The 18,997-nt window shown below is 37.0% G+C and overlaps 1 protein-coding gene across 3 annotated transcripts in view; it reads right to left on the bottom strand.

Moving 5' to 3' along the window:
- Positions 1–18,997, bottom strand: part of ERC1 (ELKS/RAB6-interacting/CAST family member 1) — a 295,399-nt gene that overhangs the window by 193,936 nt on the left and 82,466 nt on the right. For all 3 annotated transcript variants that reach the window (XM_061444782.1, XM_061444783.1, XM_061444784.1), the window contains one exon: positions 12,889–13,056. In XM_061444782.1, the coding sequence (XP_061300766.1) occupies positions 12,889–13,056 (168 nt within the window). The remainder of the gene's footprint in view (positions 1–12,888; positions 13,057–18,997) is intronic.

Consider the following 18,997-nt stretch of genomic DNA (forward strand, 5'->3'; position numbering starts at 1 on the left):
GAGAATTTCACTCTTACATCCTTGCAAGTAGTTTGACAATCCTTTAAAAAAAAAAACCCACATAATAATGACATTTTACCATCCTTTCTTCCTACAAAAAAAAAAGTAATTCTGAACAAATTCTCAAATAACTGCTAAAAATAAAGCAGACAACCAAACTAGGATCTTTCTTTTCTCCCCAAAAGGAGATGAAATAAAATGCAATGGAATCTCCAAGCCCTCTGAAAAGCATAAAGGGATTAGGATGGAACAAGCACTGTTTAGTCTTTAAATATTCAGAAGATGACATATGTCCTCTGAAATGTTCTACAAACCTATGGAAGATATATATTACTGTACCATCTTTCCAAAAAGGAAAAAAAATATATATATATATACTATTATTAGATTTTTAACAATCTTTATTCGTGCCATATATACATATTTCACTGGGGAAAGACAGCAATCTACAGCTAAATTTACAAGACTAAGCTTACTGTAAAGGTACACATACATACACTGGAATCATCGGCTCTGCATGCCAATTTCCTATCAATAATGGTTCACTGAAATCTTTTTTCCAACATTACCAGTTGTCAGGTACTATCATGTTTCAACCTGGGTGATTTATTCCTAGTTGCATGGAACTAATTATTTTGTCTTCCAGCCCTGAAGCATGGGAGCAGAGGCAAGAGAAGTTTCCTGTGGCATTCTGTTCCAAGGGCAAGGAAGCATTCTACTTTTTGCAAATACCAACCTCACCCCAAGCACATGCAAATTAGAAACAGCCCAAGGATTTAAATGAGACATGTCTAGTTTAATGCCCATCAAAGCCACTAGATTCCCATATTCCTCTAGTTAGAGGTTACAAGTAGAACCTTCATATCATGCCACATCCTTCTGCAGAACCATCGTCAGCCCTAGGCTGTATGGACATTGAATACTTGGAAAATGATTTCTATTGTACCAATGACTTCTGAATTAGAATAAATGAAGTGGGTTTATGAACTTGTCATTCAATCTTTTTCCTCCTCCCACCGTGTTATTGGAAAAGAACCTTTATCCTCCTTCAAAATATATATTTTTAATCAAACATCATTTGGGTTGTAACAGAATTAATTGCATTAATGTTTCATTTCCAACTTTCAATTTTCTTCTTGCTACTCTTTTGAGTTTACAAGTTTGACTTGTAAAAGGAATAAAGTGGTGAAAGAAAAAACAATCCATACATATTATTTGAAAAATATATGTAAAATGTATTTCTAAAATTCATATATAGATATATATAATAGCCAATAAAAACTTGATAGCCTACAGCCACACTTAATTTTGCTAAAATCCCACAGTATTTGAGAAGCTGAGAAAGGTGGGTTTGCATCAAAATCAGGAGGAGAACATAACAGTTACAACAGACATTGTTGCATCTGACATAATGAATGGTTGCTTCAGAAGAAGGGGTAAGATGTTTACTCTAGAAACTGAGATGGATCTAGAATTAAAGAAATTTTGTTCCTAAAATGCGTTAATGAGAGGTCACCTTTAGTCCCGAGTGACTGTGCAAGAGAGGTATACTACTGGATTTGTAAATATTACCATCTTTCTGGATGTTATTTTTGGAGACCATAGTGAAAACCTACAAGCAGATATTAGTGGTCACTTTTATAAGATTAAGCTTCATTTTTACAAATGTCACACTGAAAACCTCAGCCTTATAACTGTCTTTCTACTGCAGATCCTGCAAAGGTATCACTACAGTTCTCCTGCATGAACTGCAAAAAATCTATGTTTAGTTTAGCACAAACAAATTCCTGGGGGATGTTCAGCTCACCACTACATGGACAGAAGAAAATTTGATCTTTTGTATGTGTTAGGCTCCATTTGAACCTCCAATATAAGGTTAAAATGGTATCTCATTGGGTATCTCACTTTTAAAGCCCCCAGTGAAATAAAGCCACTAACATGACTGAATATCTTTCCTATTACCATACTGAATAATTAGACTGAAAGTGATGTTTTTGATATTCATTTTAAAGGTTAATTTTGCAAGACTAGCAACAATGGGCAGAAGCTGAATGAATGCTGAAGCTTCAGGCATAACACGTCTTGTTGCAAGGTTGATTTGAGAAAAGAATGTTATGTGGGAAGAATTGCTGCTACAACAAAAACTGACTTAACTTGTATAGACAGTTACTTATTTTGTATCTTTGGTTAAGGAGCAACAAACGATTGACACTGATCCAAAAGACTCTTCCCATTGCTTTTTCATACAAAGGTGTCCAGCAAGTAGATTTGTATCAGCCAGAAAAATAGTTCATCAATGTTTACATAAATAATCTCTAAGGACATTTATTCCTATCCCTTTGATTCCTTTTCCTGCTTTCTTTTGCATACCTAATCATTCTCTGGTAGCATCAGTTTGCTGACAGATCACTGCAAAATAGAACAAACAAGAAGTCACCATAAAATGAACTGTAATTATAGTATCTTCCAAAAAGTAAAGAATATTTTCTGTACTGTTAAATTCCCTATAAAAAACAGTATGTAAACCACGTTTCAAATCATATTCCTAGAATATTACTATCATGTTTGCAATCCTTCTGTCCTGCTAGTAGCTCGAGTTTCCTTCAAACCTTCTAACAATCCTATTACCAAAGTTAGCTGTTTCTGAAAAACTGATACTGAGAGACATTTTCCTCACAAGCTTCTAAGGAGGTGCCAGTTGGGGCCAGGGAATAAATTAGGACCCCAAGACTGAAGACTAATTTTTGAGTTGGTAAGCAACCTGAAATTCGCATTTTCAGGAGAGCTAATGCGTATGTTCTTAAGCGTTATCTCAGTTCCAAAGCATTTGCCTAGAAAAAATTATGCATTAGCAATGACTCACATCATTAGACAACTGTAAAGCAGCTAAATTTAATAAATTGCTTCATTCTGAGGAGGTTCTATAATATCAATAGCCTAACCTAGTCAAAAGCAGATTCTTTGAATTGTAAAATCCTATCGTGGACACTGGCCAATAAAAGAGGGTTTTGAGGCGAGAGGCGCAGGGAAAGCACTTTTTTCAACCTGCTGATCCAGATTATGTCTCAAAGCATACAGGTTTTAATGTGAATGGGTAATACTTTCTGAAAATGCAATTAAATAACTAAATTATAAAAGGTGGTCAATAAGAGATTCATTTTGGCAATATGAGAGCCAGTTGGTTAAGTACATATGGTTAATTATGTAATCCATAAAAAAAATCTCTATTTTTTTTTATCTTAAAGCTTCACTGAGTATCCCCTTGGTTTTGCTGGCATTCATCAGGCAAGAGAATGTATCCATTATCCACCACCAAGACTGCAGCCTGAATTGTTTGTTAAGATAGTTTGTTGGTTCTAACTTAAGAGCAATACTTTAATTCACCTAAGTAATTCAAAGTAGAATACTGCTATCATAAATAGCAAACCAAATTCATTTAGACTCTGCTTCTCTTCTTCAATGAAACACAAAGTTTAAATATTACTCATTTATTTAATATATGTTGAAATGTCACTTATACTGAGAACCGTAACTGAAATCATCTGCTAATTTATTTCACTATAACATCCATTTTGTTGAAATCCCGGCCTAACCATGCAGAATAACATCAAGCTAATTCTACTTTTCGGCAGTGTCCTGACATAATGAAGCAATCTGTGTGACTATGTTTTCTAAAGTTTTACTCCCAAGACCTACTAAATACAAATGGATTAAAAAGCCCAACTGTTTTGCAGACATTTGCTCACTCTTGTTCCAAGTCCCAGAAAAGACTTTGTCAATAAATATGCACAGATTTGACTTAGGAAAGTTCATTATAGAAAAAATACTGAAACTATAATTTACAATATTTTCATGTTGATGGTTCCCAAACGTTCAAAATAAGGAAAACCAAAACTAAATCATTGTGGAACACTGATAAAGCAAGGAAAAAAAAAAGAAAAATGGAACCAGTAAATGTTAACTTAGATCTGATATTCTGTTTTGTAAGAAGCAGAATAAAACTAAAAAGTTGTGACACTGCTTTTAGGATAGCTCGAGCTTCACAAGGTTATATGAAATTTAGAAAGTGTCAAGTGAAAAACTTACTATATTTTAAAATAAACTTCTTTACTTGGATAAACCAAGTACAGTGTTTCACTGCTTATTGTGAAACAAACACTCTTCATTCTAAGGCAACTTAATCTAAGATAGTCAGAAATATTGATGCTGTTTTCCTGACTTGCTTTAGATTTTGATTTGGTTCTACACAGAATAAGGACACAATAACTACTGACACATCCCTGCTTAGATACATAGGGTACAGTGCTATGTATCATACCCTCATTACAGAAAGAAAGGGTAACAAGAAAAGACATGAAGAAAGAAAACGCTTAAGTCATCACAGCACTGAGATACCCAAGAATGGGAACCAGAGAGCAGAAAAGACCAAATGTTGAGGCAGACCCACATGGGATTTAATGTTGACTATAAAGTAAATCCTCACAGCAAACTAAACTCCATTTACATTACCATTTACAATCACTCAAGCAGAAGGCTGTACAACTTGAACAAAGATTTTAAATAAGATTTGGATTCAGACACTGAATTACTTTCTCCAATTCATTGATTTATTAAAATGATCAAAGAAATACTGTAAGCTAAAACTGCCTCTAAACCACTTACAAGAGCTCTGGAAAGGAGAGATGCTTCTAATCCCAGTGTAAAACATGCCCAGTGAACTGTGATTGTCCCATTTCATTCTTCTACGAAGGATACGGAATGATGAATAAGAAGGGATTAGGAAGTCATACTGTAAATACTGAACACAAGAGAGAATGAATGTGTATGTTCTTCAGTATTTAGCTATCACTGCTCTCACAGAATTACTTCAGAACACACAGTGATAGGTGAAAAAATATTCTAACTTTCAAATAAAATCCCTTAAAAATATTTAAGAAGCCAATACATTAAACTACTGCCATTTTTTGGTGATATTCTTTCCCATTTTATAGCACAGATGGCTTTAGGCAAATCAACATTCTAATCTCTACTGAAAATACAGGCTGGAAGGGTCAGAGAGTGGTCCTCTTTATCCAGAAGTTCTGTATTTAAAACTGTCCTCCAGCCACCTTTGCCGGAAGGTATGTAAGCTCTTCATCATGCAGAGGAGCATCCTAATTATCAAATGAATGCTATTCTGGGACAAGGTGATCTCAGTTTCTCCTGGTGACAGTACTCCATACTGACCAGTTTTCTTATCCTCTGGATAAGTGAAATCACAGGCTTGAGAGCTATTCATATACTTGTGCCTTATGACAGTCATAATGACTGTATAAATGCTGTGCAGAGACTCAGCCTGTAAGACTCTCTAGCCTAGTGGATTCAAAATTCACTCCTGAATCCAGGAAATTATTGATTTAAACTGAAATATTACTCCTTCCTTGTTCTAGTGAAGATCCCTGAATTGGCTAACAAAATCACTAATGTCTGTTCCAGACACAGCTCAGACAATCCCCTCAGGGGCAGAAAACGCCTGGAAGCCTGGTGACCAAAGCATTGGATATTGTGAATTCTTACAACCCAGAGAGCAATGAAAAGCCATGTGAGGAAGACTGATGTAAGCAACCTCAAAAATGGCATACGCCCTTGCTTTTCCTGCCTCTTCAATCATAGGGAACTTTGTATTTGTCTAGTATAACAGTACACCAACAAAGCTTATTAGCTTTATCTTGCCAGAAAAACTACACATTTAATTTATAATGAAGCCAAGAGGCCCCACAGTTGGCTGTTTTCCCAGATCCCTTCGAGAAACCAGAATTTGTCAGTCCCACTACCTATGAGTAATGTTCTATCTTGCCAGTCAAGAGGTTATCTCAAGGCACAAGAAGGACATAATACCAAAATCATGGTTCCTGTTTGAGGGATACTAAAAAAAACCCCAGAAGACTACTTCCATATATGACAGATTTGCTGCATTACGGTTTCAGTTTTCTGGAATGCTGGAGCACAAGTAATACCAGAAACTCCAATGGAGTTTCATTGTAACTTCACTAGCGCCATCAATCATATGTGACACTATTGCAGCAATATGTATCAGTGTAAAACCGTACGCTAAGACAGCTACAATAGCTGAACTACAGAACTAACATTGTTAACATCACAGTCCTGTTTTCCTTCTTCATTTGAACCTATTTATCTAAAAGGAGGAGTGGATATTCATTACTTCAGGAAACAAAAAAAAACAAAACACCAAACTTCAGTTACTAAAGGCAAAAGATTCTTTTCTAAGATCAATATAAACTGAGACAATGTTCATTACACTATTGGATCTCAAACTAAGAAATTGGCTTGCTATCTTTTGCACATGTTAGAACAACACTGGATTTTTTAAAAGAATATTACCATACATCTGGGGATATAGGTACATATGCTACATATGATCCAGATGTTTTTATTTTTATTGTGGTATCACAAAATGCTGCAAGTAAAAGAAGGGATTATATAAAAACAAAGCAGTATATTCTCCATTTACAAAATATAATCTATAATACAGGAAGACACAGGGGGTGGTTTGCGTTTTTAATCCAGTAGGTTTCTCCAACATAGCTGCTGTATTGGTAGCCATAATTATGCTCTAAAAATACTGTGATAGCATAAAACCTGTTTTGTGTAAAATTAATTTTCCAAATTTAACTTGCGCCTCCTCCACTAGTTTACATGTCCCACATAATTTACTAAACAATCTTCAAGTGCATGTTAGGTACGTATGAGTAAATTCACTCACAGATTTCACTGCTCTGAAGTTTAATAAAAGTGATTCTTCTGCAGCCCTATTCAATCCTATTTCACAAAGTAATACAAGTCATCATATACTGTTTACTATAACCTAAACAGAACTATAGGCTATGTACTACTCACTGGTGAGGGCCATAACTGCACCCGACTTAGAGCTGTGAAATGTGTTTTGCTTTAGAAACAAAAGCCCTTACAGTGAGAATACTGGAGTGCACTTCAAGCTCCAAGGCATCTGCCATGACTGATCCAGATTAGGCAAAAGTGTGTTTCTTGGGTCAGTCCCTGATGAACACAGTATCGCCTCTTCCAGCTCTTGTAAACTATGAATATCTGCCACTGAAAATACCATCTGAAGCTAAGCTTGTGGACTTTTTAGGACCCATACTCCATACCAGAAAAATATGTGTTATTATATGGCTCAGAAAGAATTGAAAAAGGAGAGATCTCACAAGTTAACACCTCTCCTGAGAGGGAAGGGATCCTGCTGTGACACAGCCTGGTGTTGCTATAATAACTCTAGGATCTCTCTGTTAATCATTCACCTTTAAAACTAAACTATCAGAGTTGAAAAGTGGCACGAAGAAATGGAAGTATTCTCCTGCCCTAATAATGTTTTGTTAGCCATACACTCACAGAAGAAAAAAAAAGATACACCATGACATCTGAGCTGCACTGCTGTTACTCTAAAAAATCTCAATGGATTCTGAGAGAAGTGGAAAGTCAAAATGGAAGGGTAAGAATCCTATTTCCAAAGTGATCAGGAATCACTGTAAAATGAAAATAGAATTCTGTGTTGTATCCTCATTTCCCAAGTGGAAATTAAACAACTGATCTCCTTCCTGAATGGCAAGAAAGGGAAAAAACCTCACAGGCTAATTATGTTGAATTTGAACTCACAAATGGCAAGCCTCTACAGTCATCTTTGGCACTTTCTTTCCTACCCCAAGGTTTCATCTAGTGGTATTTTGATAGAGATGAAGGATTAAAAGCTATTACTCTAACTGAAGATAATACTCCTACCTAAAAATCCCATCCCACATAGTAAAGTAGGTCTGAGAGGATATTCCTGAGAAGAGAAGGGACTCTAGCACCTTGGAGACACAAGACAGAACTGTTTCTGGCAATTTCTAAAAGCCTCAGATTTCAAGTCTGTTGTTATGTTCAGTGGTAGTCGACAAGCCTGCAACAGAAAGGTCAAAAGAAAAAGCAGCAGCAGAAGAGGTCTGCTGTCCCTTCAGGGACACGGAGGGACAAGTCCCCCATGACCCTCAAGGACACATCTTTGAGGTCATGTCTGTCAGTTTCAATAAAGAAGCTGGCATAAGCCTGTGGGGATGTTAGGTCTTTTTTGTGGCATGCCTTGAGACTTAGAGTCAAAGGAGCAGAAGTATGTCTGTTTCTGAGAGTGATATTTACAGAAATACTCTTGTATTTGCACTGCTTGTTAAGCCACAGAGTTCCTGAAGAGAAGTTGCTATTTTGTCAGTCCTAGCTGAACAAAAGTCCAGCATATCCTCCTTCTATCTCCATGCAAAAGCTGGGCTGATAAGCTGACTAATATGATCCTGGAGAACTGTATGTTACTCCTCCCTAGATGTTTACGATTTGAGCATATGAAAAGCAGAGAATAAGCTTGCCCACAGATATATCACAAAGGCCAAAATTTATCCAGTCTTAAATAAGAGGATATATGTTCACCCACTTCGTAAATGTCCACCTGGACCATCTTTGTTGGGACAGTCTTACTTTGTTCTTTCCTGTATAGCCTGCACAACCAGAGACTCAGATACGTGCTGCAGGTTTCAACAGGCCATCACCCATGGTATAGGATTTTTAAGCACTAAATGTCATTGTAGAGAGTCTCAAAGAGATATCTAAAAGTCCATCCTGCATTATATTAATTCTTAGAAAACTACATATTCATTCACCTGGTAGGCAAGTTCAAGGTCACACCAAGGAAGACAAAACTACCATAAACTGAATTAAATGTTTGAAAATGCAGTTCCTTCTCTGTGCTCTGTCATCTCTTCAGGGTTCAAGCCAAGCAGAAGAGCTGCTCTGGGAAGTAAATCTACTTCACAGAGGAGGGAATGGAAAGAAAATAATCTCTAAAGTATAAACAGTACAAAACTTACAAATATTAACCCAACACAGCAGTTGCAGTAACTATGATTACGACTGATTTTAAACAACTGAGTTATAAAATCCATTTGCAGACCCCTTCTCCTGCCACACAGTATTTCTTACGATTAACCATAAGACACTTGATTTCTAAGCTTTTTCAAAGCAGAGGGCATTTATTTCCTCTGAAGAAAGTCAATGCTGCTTATCGAAAAGAGGAGGAAAATTGTGTTTGTTGTCTTCCCAAATATTAGCTGAACAAATAAGCACAGCCACACACAAAAAACATAAATAAATAAATAAAAATAAAAAATAATCTTTGTTCTTCCTCTATCACAGGTCAGTTATCACGTAGTGCATGGGGAGCTGCCAAAAACCACTGCTATGTTCAGACACTACAACTTGCATTTTATTTGCCTGCAGCTGCACTGCACAATGAAAGGAGTGTTACCCTCCCCTCCCCAAGACAAAACATGACCTCCCTCCAAAGCAAGGGGTGATTGATTCACTGCTTGCTTTTTTTTTCTTTCAGAGTAAATGTTACTTATCTTTTGTCCAAATGTTATTTCTCTAAAATGCTTCGATTGCAAAGAATTGATTTTATTTCTTTTTAATTCCTTTCATCCTGATCTACCAGCACAGATAGACAGATGTGACAAACAGAATAACGAAGCACAATTTAATGTTTTTCAAATTTGCCCAGCATGGCCCCTACTTTCTTTACTGACATTCTCCCCTTGCCTGCAGGTCTAACAACTTAAAATGAGACTTTAATGCAAGATTTATTTTCAATGAAATGAGAAGAAAATTCTGAAGCTTTGTAGAACTCACTTTTTGCATCAAATTTTCAGCCATAAAGCTGAAACACAGTTCTCTACTCTCCAAATTTCTAGTATTTGCCCTATTTCTATTTTCTCAAATAAAGGTGCTGCTAATCAGCATCACTACAGGAGCTTTGAACTGGGAAGATTCCAAAATTTAAAATGTGATGCATGTGATTTCTTCAGCAATCTGGAAAATGTATTTTGGTGCCTACTGGGTATCAGTAGTGGTGCCAATTGTCATGTTAATTTTTCAGATCTTTGTTGTTCACGATCTTCTTTGTCTTTTATTTGCCCTCTAGTTGACCAGTAAACTTCCATTACTTTCTTCGGCTGGATTTTAGGATGACCAGAGCCTACAGGTTCTAGTTCACCACCTTTAATCCACACAAAAATATTAACAGTTCATAAAACAAACTACGCAGTGGCCTGTGTCAATGAATCCAAATACAGACCCAAGAGTAAAGGGTGGATTTTAAATAATTCTTGTTTCAGCATCAGAAGTTGCAGAAATTTAGTATAGCTCAGTTTTCGGCACAACACAAAAAAGTTTTTCAATTAGAATATACAGATTAAAACCTGATCTGTCTGAACACACCAGGTTATAATCAAAGGGAGGAATAAAAAGACTGTTGTGCATGAAGGCAAAAGTTTAAGGGCAGCATATTTGTTTTAAATGACAATACAATTCTGAACTGTCCTGGAAGGTCTGAAAGACAGCACTTGGACAAAGCAGAAAACAGGCTGTACACTTCAGTCAGAAAGTGCACTCTGGAGATGCAAAAAAAGAAGTAGTAAATCACAGTTTACAAGCTTTAGGAGAAAAACATTTACGTGAGAGGAGCTACAGGCTTCTAAAGTTCAAGGTAGAGGGCAGAAATAGCTACCTGTGCAATCAAAAAAGAACAGGCATCTGTTTCAAATAGAACTTTTCTCTAACACCTGAAACACGTGCTAGCTCAGAACATCAAGTTCTCATGACTTCCACAGATATGAGACCTGAACTTCCTTTGGTGTTTTCCCAATCTCTGCTTTTTTTGTGGAAAAATGCTAAAGAGAAAAAGAAAATGCAAAGCTCAATCTATAGAAAATCCCAAACCGAGGTTTACATTCTAGGTCTGGAAAACTTAATAAAAAATTCAGTTAAAGACATCAATCACAAAACTTTAATCAACTGAATTTGTGCTCATTTACTCAAGGCTATAAAAAAAAAAAATCCACATTGAACCACAAACCTCAAATAAAAGTATTGTCAGCTGAATGCTCCATAAAAATATTCCACACTTGCTAGTTACAGAAACTGAAAAAAAAATATTAATCTTTGGATTTAAACTCCTCACAATTTAACTGTTCATGCTAAAAGAACTGTTTCCAACAACTTCAAGGCTGAAGCAAATTCAAATCTCTGCATGTGACTCTAGTTAGCAGTAGGCTATACATATTTTTATAGAGGTATGTTGTATATTGCTGTTCATGAAGCTCAGAGACAGGTTTACAAAACAATTCAAACTGCAGTTTATTATGGTAGTGTTATCCTCTGTTGTGCTATCTAGGAGCACAAGTCTTCAAAACCTTTACATCTAAAAGCCTGGGCCCTTATTTTCTAATTTGAAGTGACCAGGTGCTTTTACTTGAAAGCAGAAGCAAATAAACCTCAAAAAATAGGCTTGCCACATGAAGAGACAAGATCAAACTGTCTTAATATGGATTGCAGGAGTCTCAAGAAAACAAGTATGAAAAATGAGTAAAAAGAAAACCTTTAGCACTGCCTGTAAATGAACCAATGAAAGACCATTCTAAAAGGTTAAGTAGAGCAAATAAGAAAATGTGAAAAAACAGTGTAAGAGTACATGGAAGTAAACCAACCTCACTGACATTTAACATTGACACAAATGTCAGATTCCCCACTTCTTGGTTAAACACGGCTGGGATCTCAATCAATGTTTGGAGTGTGCATGACCAATTTTGAAACCATAACGAAAGCATAGCACAAAAATTAAAAATCTGTAAGTGTTTCTAAAAAGATGAATAGTCAAAAAATGAGACTATGAAGCCTTGGAATTAGGGCTGTTATGAAAATATTAATGACTTATTTATGGTTAAACTGTACGCCTGAACTTCCATTCCTGCATGATGTCTGCTGTAACAGAACATAACCTAAACCCTCATGATTCATGGCTATATGCTAGAAGAAAAGGCATTGGCTAGGTGTCAGAAATTAACCAATATTCTCAACTATTAAAATCACAAGAATTCCATAGAATTACTTAAGGGTCTAGGGAAAAAAAAATAAAACAACAAACAAAAACAAACACAACAAACAAGCCACAAAACAAACACATTCACAGCTTAATACGCTGAATACAAACTCCAAGAGCAGCTTCTCTAAAGATACAGAGGAAAAAATACTCTTAAAATGAAAAACGATTGTGATATGCGCATTTCTCTCTTCTTACCATGTATAGCAGCAATTTGAGGTATATTGTGTGCAATTTGCCAATGATCAACCATAATGACATTCATTGCTCTAGGACTCAATGCCCTTTCGGAAACCTCTCTAATTTCTCTATTAGAGTCTACTTTTTCTTACTCAGACCTCCCCCATTTTACTGATAAGGTCTACATTTTCTTACCCAGAAAGATACACAGGATAGTCTGAACCCTGGTTATCCTATTCTAGCACTTCCCAAGAAATATTAAGTATGATAAAACAGCATTTCTAATGAAAGTTATACGAAGGTCTTCCTGAACTTTCTCAGGAAGTTACAGAGGAATCACCCTAATTGCTTCTACTGGCGCAACTCCTCATTCACTCACTCACCCACTGAAATCAGTGCCCCAGGCTTCAATTCAGTGTAGCTTTGTTAAGATGGTGGGTATGAAAGGATTGATTTTTTCTGATTATGTGCCCTCCTACAAATACTTCAGTCATTGCAAATAGTTAAATGGAAGCAGAAGGAGCACATACAGCCACTGAAAGGCAACAACCTGCGGTTTGAATTCTATTTTTTCCTTCAAAACCTCAAACTGAAACTCAGCATTCACCATCTTCCCATTTCACGAATGGACTCAATCACTAAAATCCAAAATATAAATTCTAATTCAGATTTTCTGACACTTAAACATCGAAATGCATCAGGTGTGTATCTGACTTAGACCTCTACAATCTCACCTTCTTCTGAAGAACATTAACTTTGCGTTCCTTCACCTCTAACATGTCCTTGAGGTCATGGATCTCTCCTGCTTGAGTCCCCTTCTCTTCTGCCATCTCCTGAATCTGCTTTGTCTTCTTGTTGAGCATAGTCTCCTTCTCTTCCAGTCGTAATCGCAATGCATCCACCTAGATTCAGACATGCAGAAACATGGTTTGTTTAGCACTGAAGGAGAGAAATTTTAGAAAAGTTACAAAATCTACATCCACAAGGGAGTGAGTGCTGTCAAATTACAATACCATCCAGAAAACTAACCTCCCTTTAAGACTTCAACATACGTAAGCTTATGGATGAAACAGTTATGACAAGTGGCAAGAGACTAAACGGTAAAAATAAGCAAGTGTTTTATTCCCAAAATACATGAGGCTAATGCTCCATGATTCTACGATTCCTTCTTGAAAAAAATCTCAAAATACTTCTGGCATAACTCAGTCCTGTAAGACACGTCTGGATTTTTTTTCCTCAAAGTAGAATCAAATACAATGCGTTGTCGAGGAGTTCTCCCTTATGTAGGAAAACTGACCCCTTTTTTCACAATGTTCAGATATTGAAACATTGGCTCTTAGTACTAAACAGTCACTTTATAGGTTTTAATCATGAGTATTAGCTGAGCCTGGAGGCAATGAAAGCAAAGGTCTTTGCAGCCACTGCGGATCAAAACACAGAAAGAGTGGATATTCTCAGGATAGCTAATATTATTTTGGCTTAAATAGCAACATAATAGTTAAAATATAATATGCATTTTCAGCAGGATTCAATTCAATTCAGACAAAACCGAACAAGTAACACCATACAGGATATTGCAGGTGCAATTTGGACACATAAAAATATTTAGAACTCACACGGCCTCAATAAATTTAGAAACACAACCTGGGAATTCTATGGCATTCTCAAACTTCAGAACTGTGTGTTGAGAAGACTTTGTTTTTCCTGCTGCTTTCCCTTACACAAATGAAACACAGAGCTCGCGAGACAAAAGAAATGGGAGAAGGAATCAGAGCTATGTGAATATAAATTTGATGAGAAGAATTAGCCCACCACAGAGCACAGACTAATCTCAAAGACCTTCGTGGAATATGAAATCCAACACCACCAACCTGCTCTAGATAACAAAAGAAACCCACTGACCCCTATCCACTCAGCATTCAGAGAGAGCTCAAATCTGCAAGCTTGGCTGCTAATCTTATTTGATGGTATCAGATTTGGTTCCTGTTAGCTGAATCCATTACAGGACATCAGTCACACAAAGTAAACAGGGTGATCAATGAATTTCTTGGTCCTTCTACACAGCACTGGCTGATAGGCCAGCAGAGACATGAGGTGAAAAGATGACTTGGACAACTCAGGCTAGGGAAAGAATTTGGGTAGTCAGTATGCTTCCCGTTTTAATGTGTTATTCTAATTCCACTTTATTTTGATTTGCTAATGGAAAAGTTGCCTCTAAGGCTCTACATTTACAGTATGCTACACCTTCAAAATCCTTTGCTTTTTTGTCTGACTCCTCTTACACAGAGCAATAAGCACTTGCCAGTGGGGAAAAGAACTGCCCTGCTCTCCCCATCAGCACTGCAATCTCACTGCCACCTTTACATTTGGAGCCTTCTCACTTACACATACGTTATTAAAATCACATTCCTGACCTTTCACCCAGCAAGCGGGGCACGGAGTATATTTTGCAGCGATATTAGAGTACCAGGTACTACCCAAATATGATTTATAGGATTGCTAGTGTTTGTAATGAAAAGCTTAGCAGGTGCATCACGGCTTGTCTTCTTCTGAAAAACATAGTTTTATAGATTGATTAGGTATGTTCTTCTCTTGATATCTCTAATATTAATGCTAAGAGCCACTTTTATTAATTCTTGAAGGGAAACTGAAAATCTCCCTCACAAGAAAATCCACACGCTCTCAGCAGTTGGGTTGCAAAATATCTGAGACAGTCCAGATGCCTGAAGCACAGTATTAAGTGAAAAGAGAACATCTGCAAACAGAAATTTATCCACAGAATGCTTTTCATTTTCTGATTGATTATTCTCTTTGAACTCTATATTAACTTATGGTTTGGGGTAAATTGCATTCCTGGTTTTATTTGTGTGAGGTCCCTGCCTAGGAAACCACAGAAAACACTTTCAAGAGTACTTTCAAAGGCTGGCAGGACACACAATCATCACCTTAGCACTATTCCTGGCAGAACACTGCACTTGTTTATTCATGTCAGCTCAGTTTATGTATGGCATCCTCCCACAGTGACAAGAATTGAGGTCTGTGGGAGTCAGGTGATGCCAACTTCAACAAAGTCAGCCTGAGATTCTCTGCACATTGAAATGACTAGGCAAACAGCTACTGAGGTGCTGACGCCCCTTCTCCTGACTTCTGCGTCTTGGATGGTGTTGTCTTAACCCTGGATTAACCTAACTGCTTTCACAGTAATAGACTGCCATGCCTTTAATTATGCATGGCAAGTTAAACCTTACAGTACAGCTCAGTCCTTCATGTAATAGGCTTGCAAACTTGATCTGCACATACCATCCAATTTCCAGTGAAGCTTCAGCAAAATAAGTTCATTTCAATTAAACAGCCAACAGGTACCTCTCTTCAGCTAGGCACCATACCTAAGACTTAAACTTCTTCACTGTAAGAATGATGTATGGAAAACTGTTTGGAACCATTGATCAGTTGTCACAGAACATTCCAGTAGCAGTGAATGATACTCTGTGACTCTGTTCCTAATTATGTATAGCCATATATTAAACAAGTATGATTTCAAATTTCTAAGAAAAACTAGTACATTAGTAGCTCCAATAACTACCAGAATAAACACAACAAATGACATAATATTTAGCCTAAAAATAAATTTAACCTCTTTTCTAAAGTCTTGGGTTCTGTAATTACAGTATTTTGGAATATTCCCAACTTACAGCTTAGGGAAATCACTAAAGTTTTCAAAAGTCCATAGTCAGTTTCACAACGGACGCAGGAGCTTGAGTCAATAGGACTTAGGTTGCACACATTTCCCATTTTACCATCATCTCTGCTTTATAGTAGCAATTGGGGGTATTATGACACCAGTGATTCCCACTTGGGTTTAAGAAGATGTCAGTGATGCCTAGAAAAAACTCTTTTCCTGAGACTGAGTGATTCTTCCCATCTACCTGCCATCTGTTCAAACCACTGCTGAACTATTGGTTTAGATCAGTGAACCAAGCCATGCTCCATTCAGTTGTATCAGAAGGTGCAATCTCCCCTATGCTATATACAAGCCCCAGTTTCTCTGTTATGGCAAAAATCTCAATTTTTATGTTGTGTTGGTATGACTACATCAATGGCAGCAAAAGGAACAGAGAGAATATCAATTGTGAAATATTTGCTTAGAGCTTGCTATGGCTTCTAAAAAGAACCAGCTACTTTTAAAAGCAGATATTGAAATAATTCTATGTCAGGACTCAGAATTTAAATATAACTGAGAAATGCACAGAGGAAGGCATAAAATTATATTTGGTATATGAGGTAAAAGTTGCTTTTTTCCAGCTGTAGATACAGTTCAAGAAGGACAAGGACCTGCTGGAGAGAGTCCAGTGCAGGGCAACGAAGATGATGAAGGGAGTGGAGCATCTCCCTTATGAGGGAAGACTGAGGGAGCTGGATCTCTATAGTTTAGAGAAGAGGAGACTGAGGGGTGACCTTATTAGTGTCTATAAATATATAAAGGGGGAGTGTCACGAGGATGGAGCCAGGCTCTACTCAGTGGCAAACAATGATAGGACAAGGGATAATGGGTACAAACTGGAACACAAGAGGTTCCACTTAAACTTGAGAAGAAACTTCTTCTCAGTGAGGGTGACGGAACACTGGAACAGGCTGCCCAGGGAGGTTGTGGAGTCTCCTTCTCTGGAGACATTCAAAACCCGCCTGGACACATTCCTGTATAACCTTATCTAGGTGTTCCTGCTCTGGCAGGGGGATTGGACTAGATGATCTTTTGAGGTCCCTTCCAATCTCTAGCATACTGTGATACTGTGATACTGCCATGTGAAGTCTCCAAGTACCTGAAATGAGCACATTTTAAAAAGGATTAGTTTTGTGATACTCTATTACTATCTTGCAAACATACCATATAAACACAAAAAAAAAGAGTTAACCTGTTTTCCTGATAGCACAGTCTAAAATTAAGACTTAAAAGTTATGTTTATGGATTCATTTTGAATGCAGTGGTAGTTCACGATGCTTTATTCTCTATTTTTGGTGTTGATCTTTCTTATTAATTATGTTAGAGTTGACTCATAACCTTATAAAAATTGCAGCAATATCCAGTATGGTCATTGAAGAGAGTGAATTCTTTATGAACGTATAGCTCCCAGTTATCTGGACTACTTAGATTACATGACTATGCCACTGAGAAGAGGTGCACAAACCTGGCTTTCTGCAGAGCCTATTTGGTTCTCGCTAGGGTTATAAACTCAATGCAGGACAGACATACCGCTTCCAGACCCTGCTCAGGTCAGAAATCAGTTCTACTGTTCTTCCACAATCCCTAGCACAAGGTGTTAAATACCTAAACATGGTGAACCCAGTTTTGTGAGCTGAGCTTAATGTTTGCAGGTGTCAGCATAGATCTACATGTAGCTGGTGCTAACAAATCTTCTTAGCACATTCCTCACTAAAGGTGATCCACTCAACTGTCTCAGATTTGGGAGAGCCTGCTATAGTTTCAAAATGCCAGTATAAGCTGCAATAAGGAAAGACCCTTACAGAATTTTATGCTCTGCTGAGACATTAAGAACAAGTAAAATGCTTCCAGGGGACTGGATTCATTTTTGTACCAAGTATTAATCTGAATTTACATACGAACAGACCAATTACAGAACCATGCCAGCTTGGGCAGTATACAAAAACAAAGGGGAATGCTCTCGCTGATTAATTTAACCTCCCACTGAAGCCACATACGTTCTGGCACTGACCTAAGCTAAAGTGCTCATTGGGCAAAACACAAACTTTATATGGATGAAGTCTTCATTCCAAAATAAATATTGACTTATTTTTTGTTTTGTTTACAAAAGGATTGTACATTTTTAGAGCTATTTTTAAAGGTTTCTTCACAAATTGGAAAGTTAACCACAATATCCTCTCCACCCAATAGCCCTCTAGATAAACACCCCACAAACAGCTCACTGTTCTTTGTAATTCTAGTATGGCAGGTTGCAAACCGATTTTTGAGCTATTATACCAACATCTTTTCCCCACCGACCTGTGTTTTGTTTAACAGAAGGCTAAAGGGCGGAAACTTATGAAGGTAATCTCTTTTCTCTCAAAATATTTATTTTAATATGATTTTAAAATACCAATCCTCTATGAAGATGCCTGCCAATATATGGCAGAAAATGCACCACTCTTCTTCCTCACAACTCTCTGTAGGTGTCTTGAGAGAAGCTAATCATGTTTTAACACTGACCAGTCCTATCAACAGGTGAGGCCAGACAGAATCTTACATTCCTACCTTACTTTTAGTGAGAATTCTTCTATAGAGAAATACCATGTCCTTAAAAAAAACCCAAACTCATCATAGGATGCAACAATAAACATCTCAACTCTGTATTTTATCAAAATGTTTCAATCTTATACTTGAGAGGATCAATTGTGAAGAGAGAGGAAAGGTAACTGTATAATGATTTAATTGTTGAGCTTTCTGTCAAGAACATCATTGAGGATGACAAAGAGGTGATTATACTTCAAAAAGTATAAATATCTTCTTGGAATTACATAAACATTCTCAGGAACATAAATGGATCATAAATAGCTAGATAATCAACAGCATTTTGTATGTGTTAAATTCATACCAGATTGCTACATCTTACTGTGGAGTTAATGCTAGGGCTCTCCTAAGACATCATTCTAAGACACTATTGTTAATATATTCACTCCACAGCAAATTCTCACTGAAAGACAGACAGACAGAAAATCATCTTTCACTGTTACTGCAGTTGCTAGATTTTGCTTACGATATCTGAAAGCAAACTATATGAATAACCCAAAACCAGTAAGTATTAAATCTAGTGTTTGTCCCACTCCCAC

Source organism: Pezoporus flaviventris, unplaced genomic scaffold (assembly GCF_033815535.1).
Source record: "Pezoporus flaviventris isolate CSIRO_AGI_PZ_B2104156 unplaced genomic scaffold, CSIRO_AGI_Pfla_v1 ptg000002l, whole genome shotgun sequence".
Lineage (NCBI taxonomy): Eukaryota > Metazoa > Chordata > Aves > Psittaciformes > Psittacidae > Pezoporus > Pezoporus flaviventris.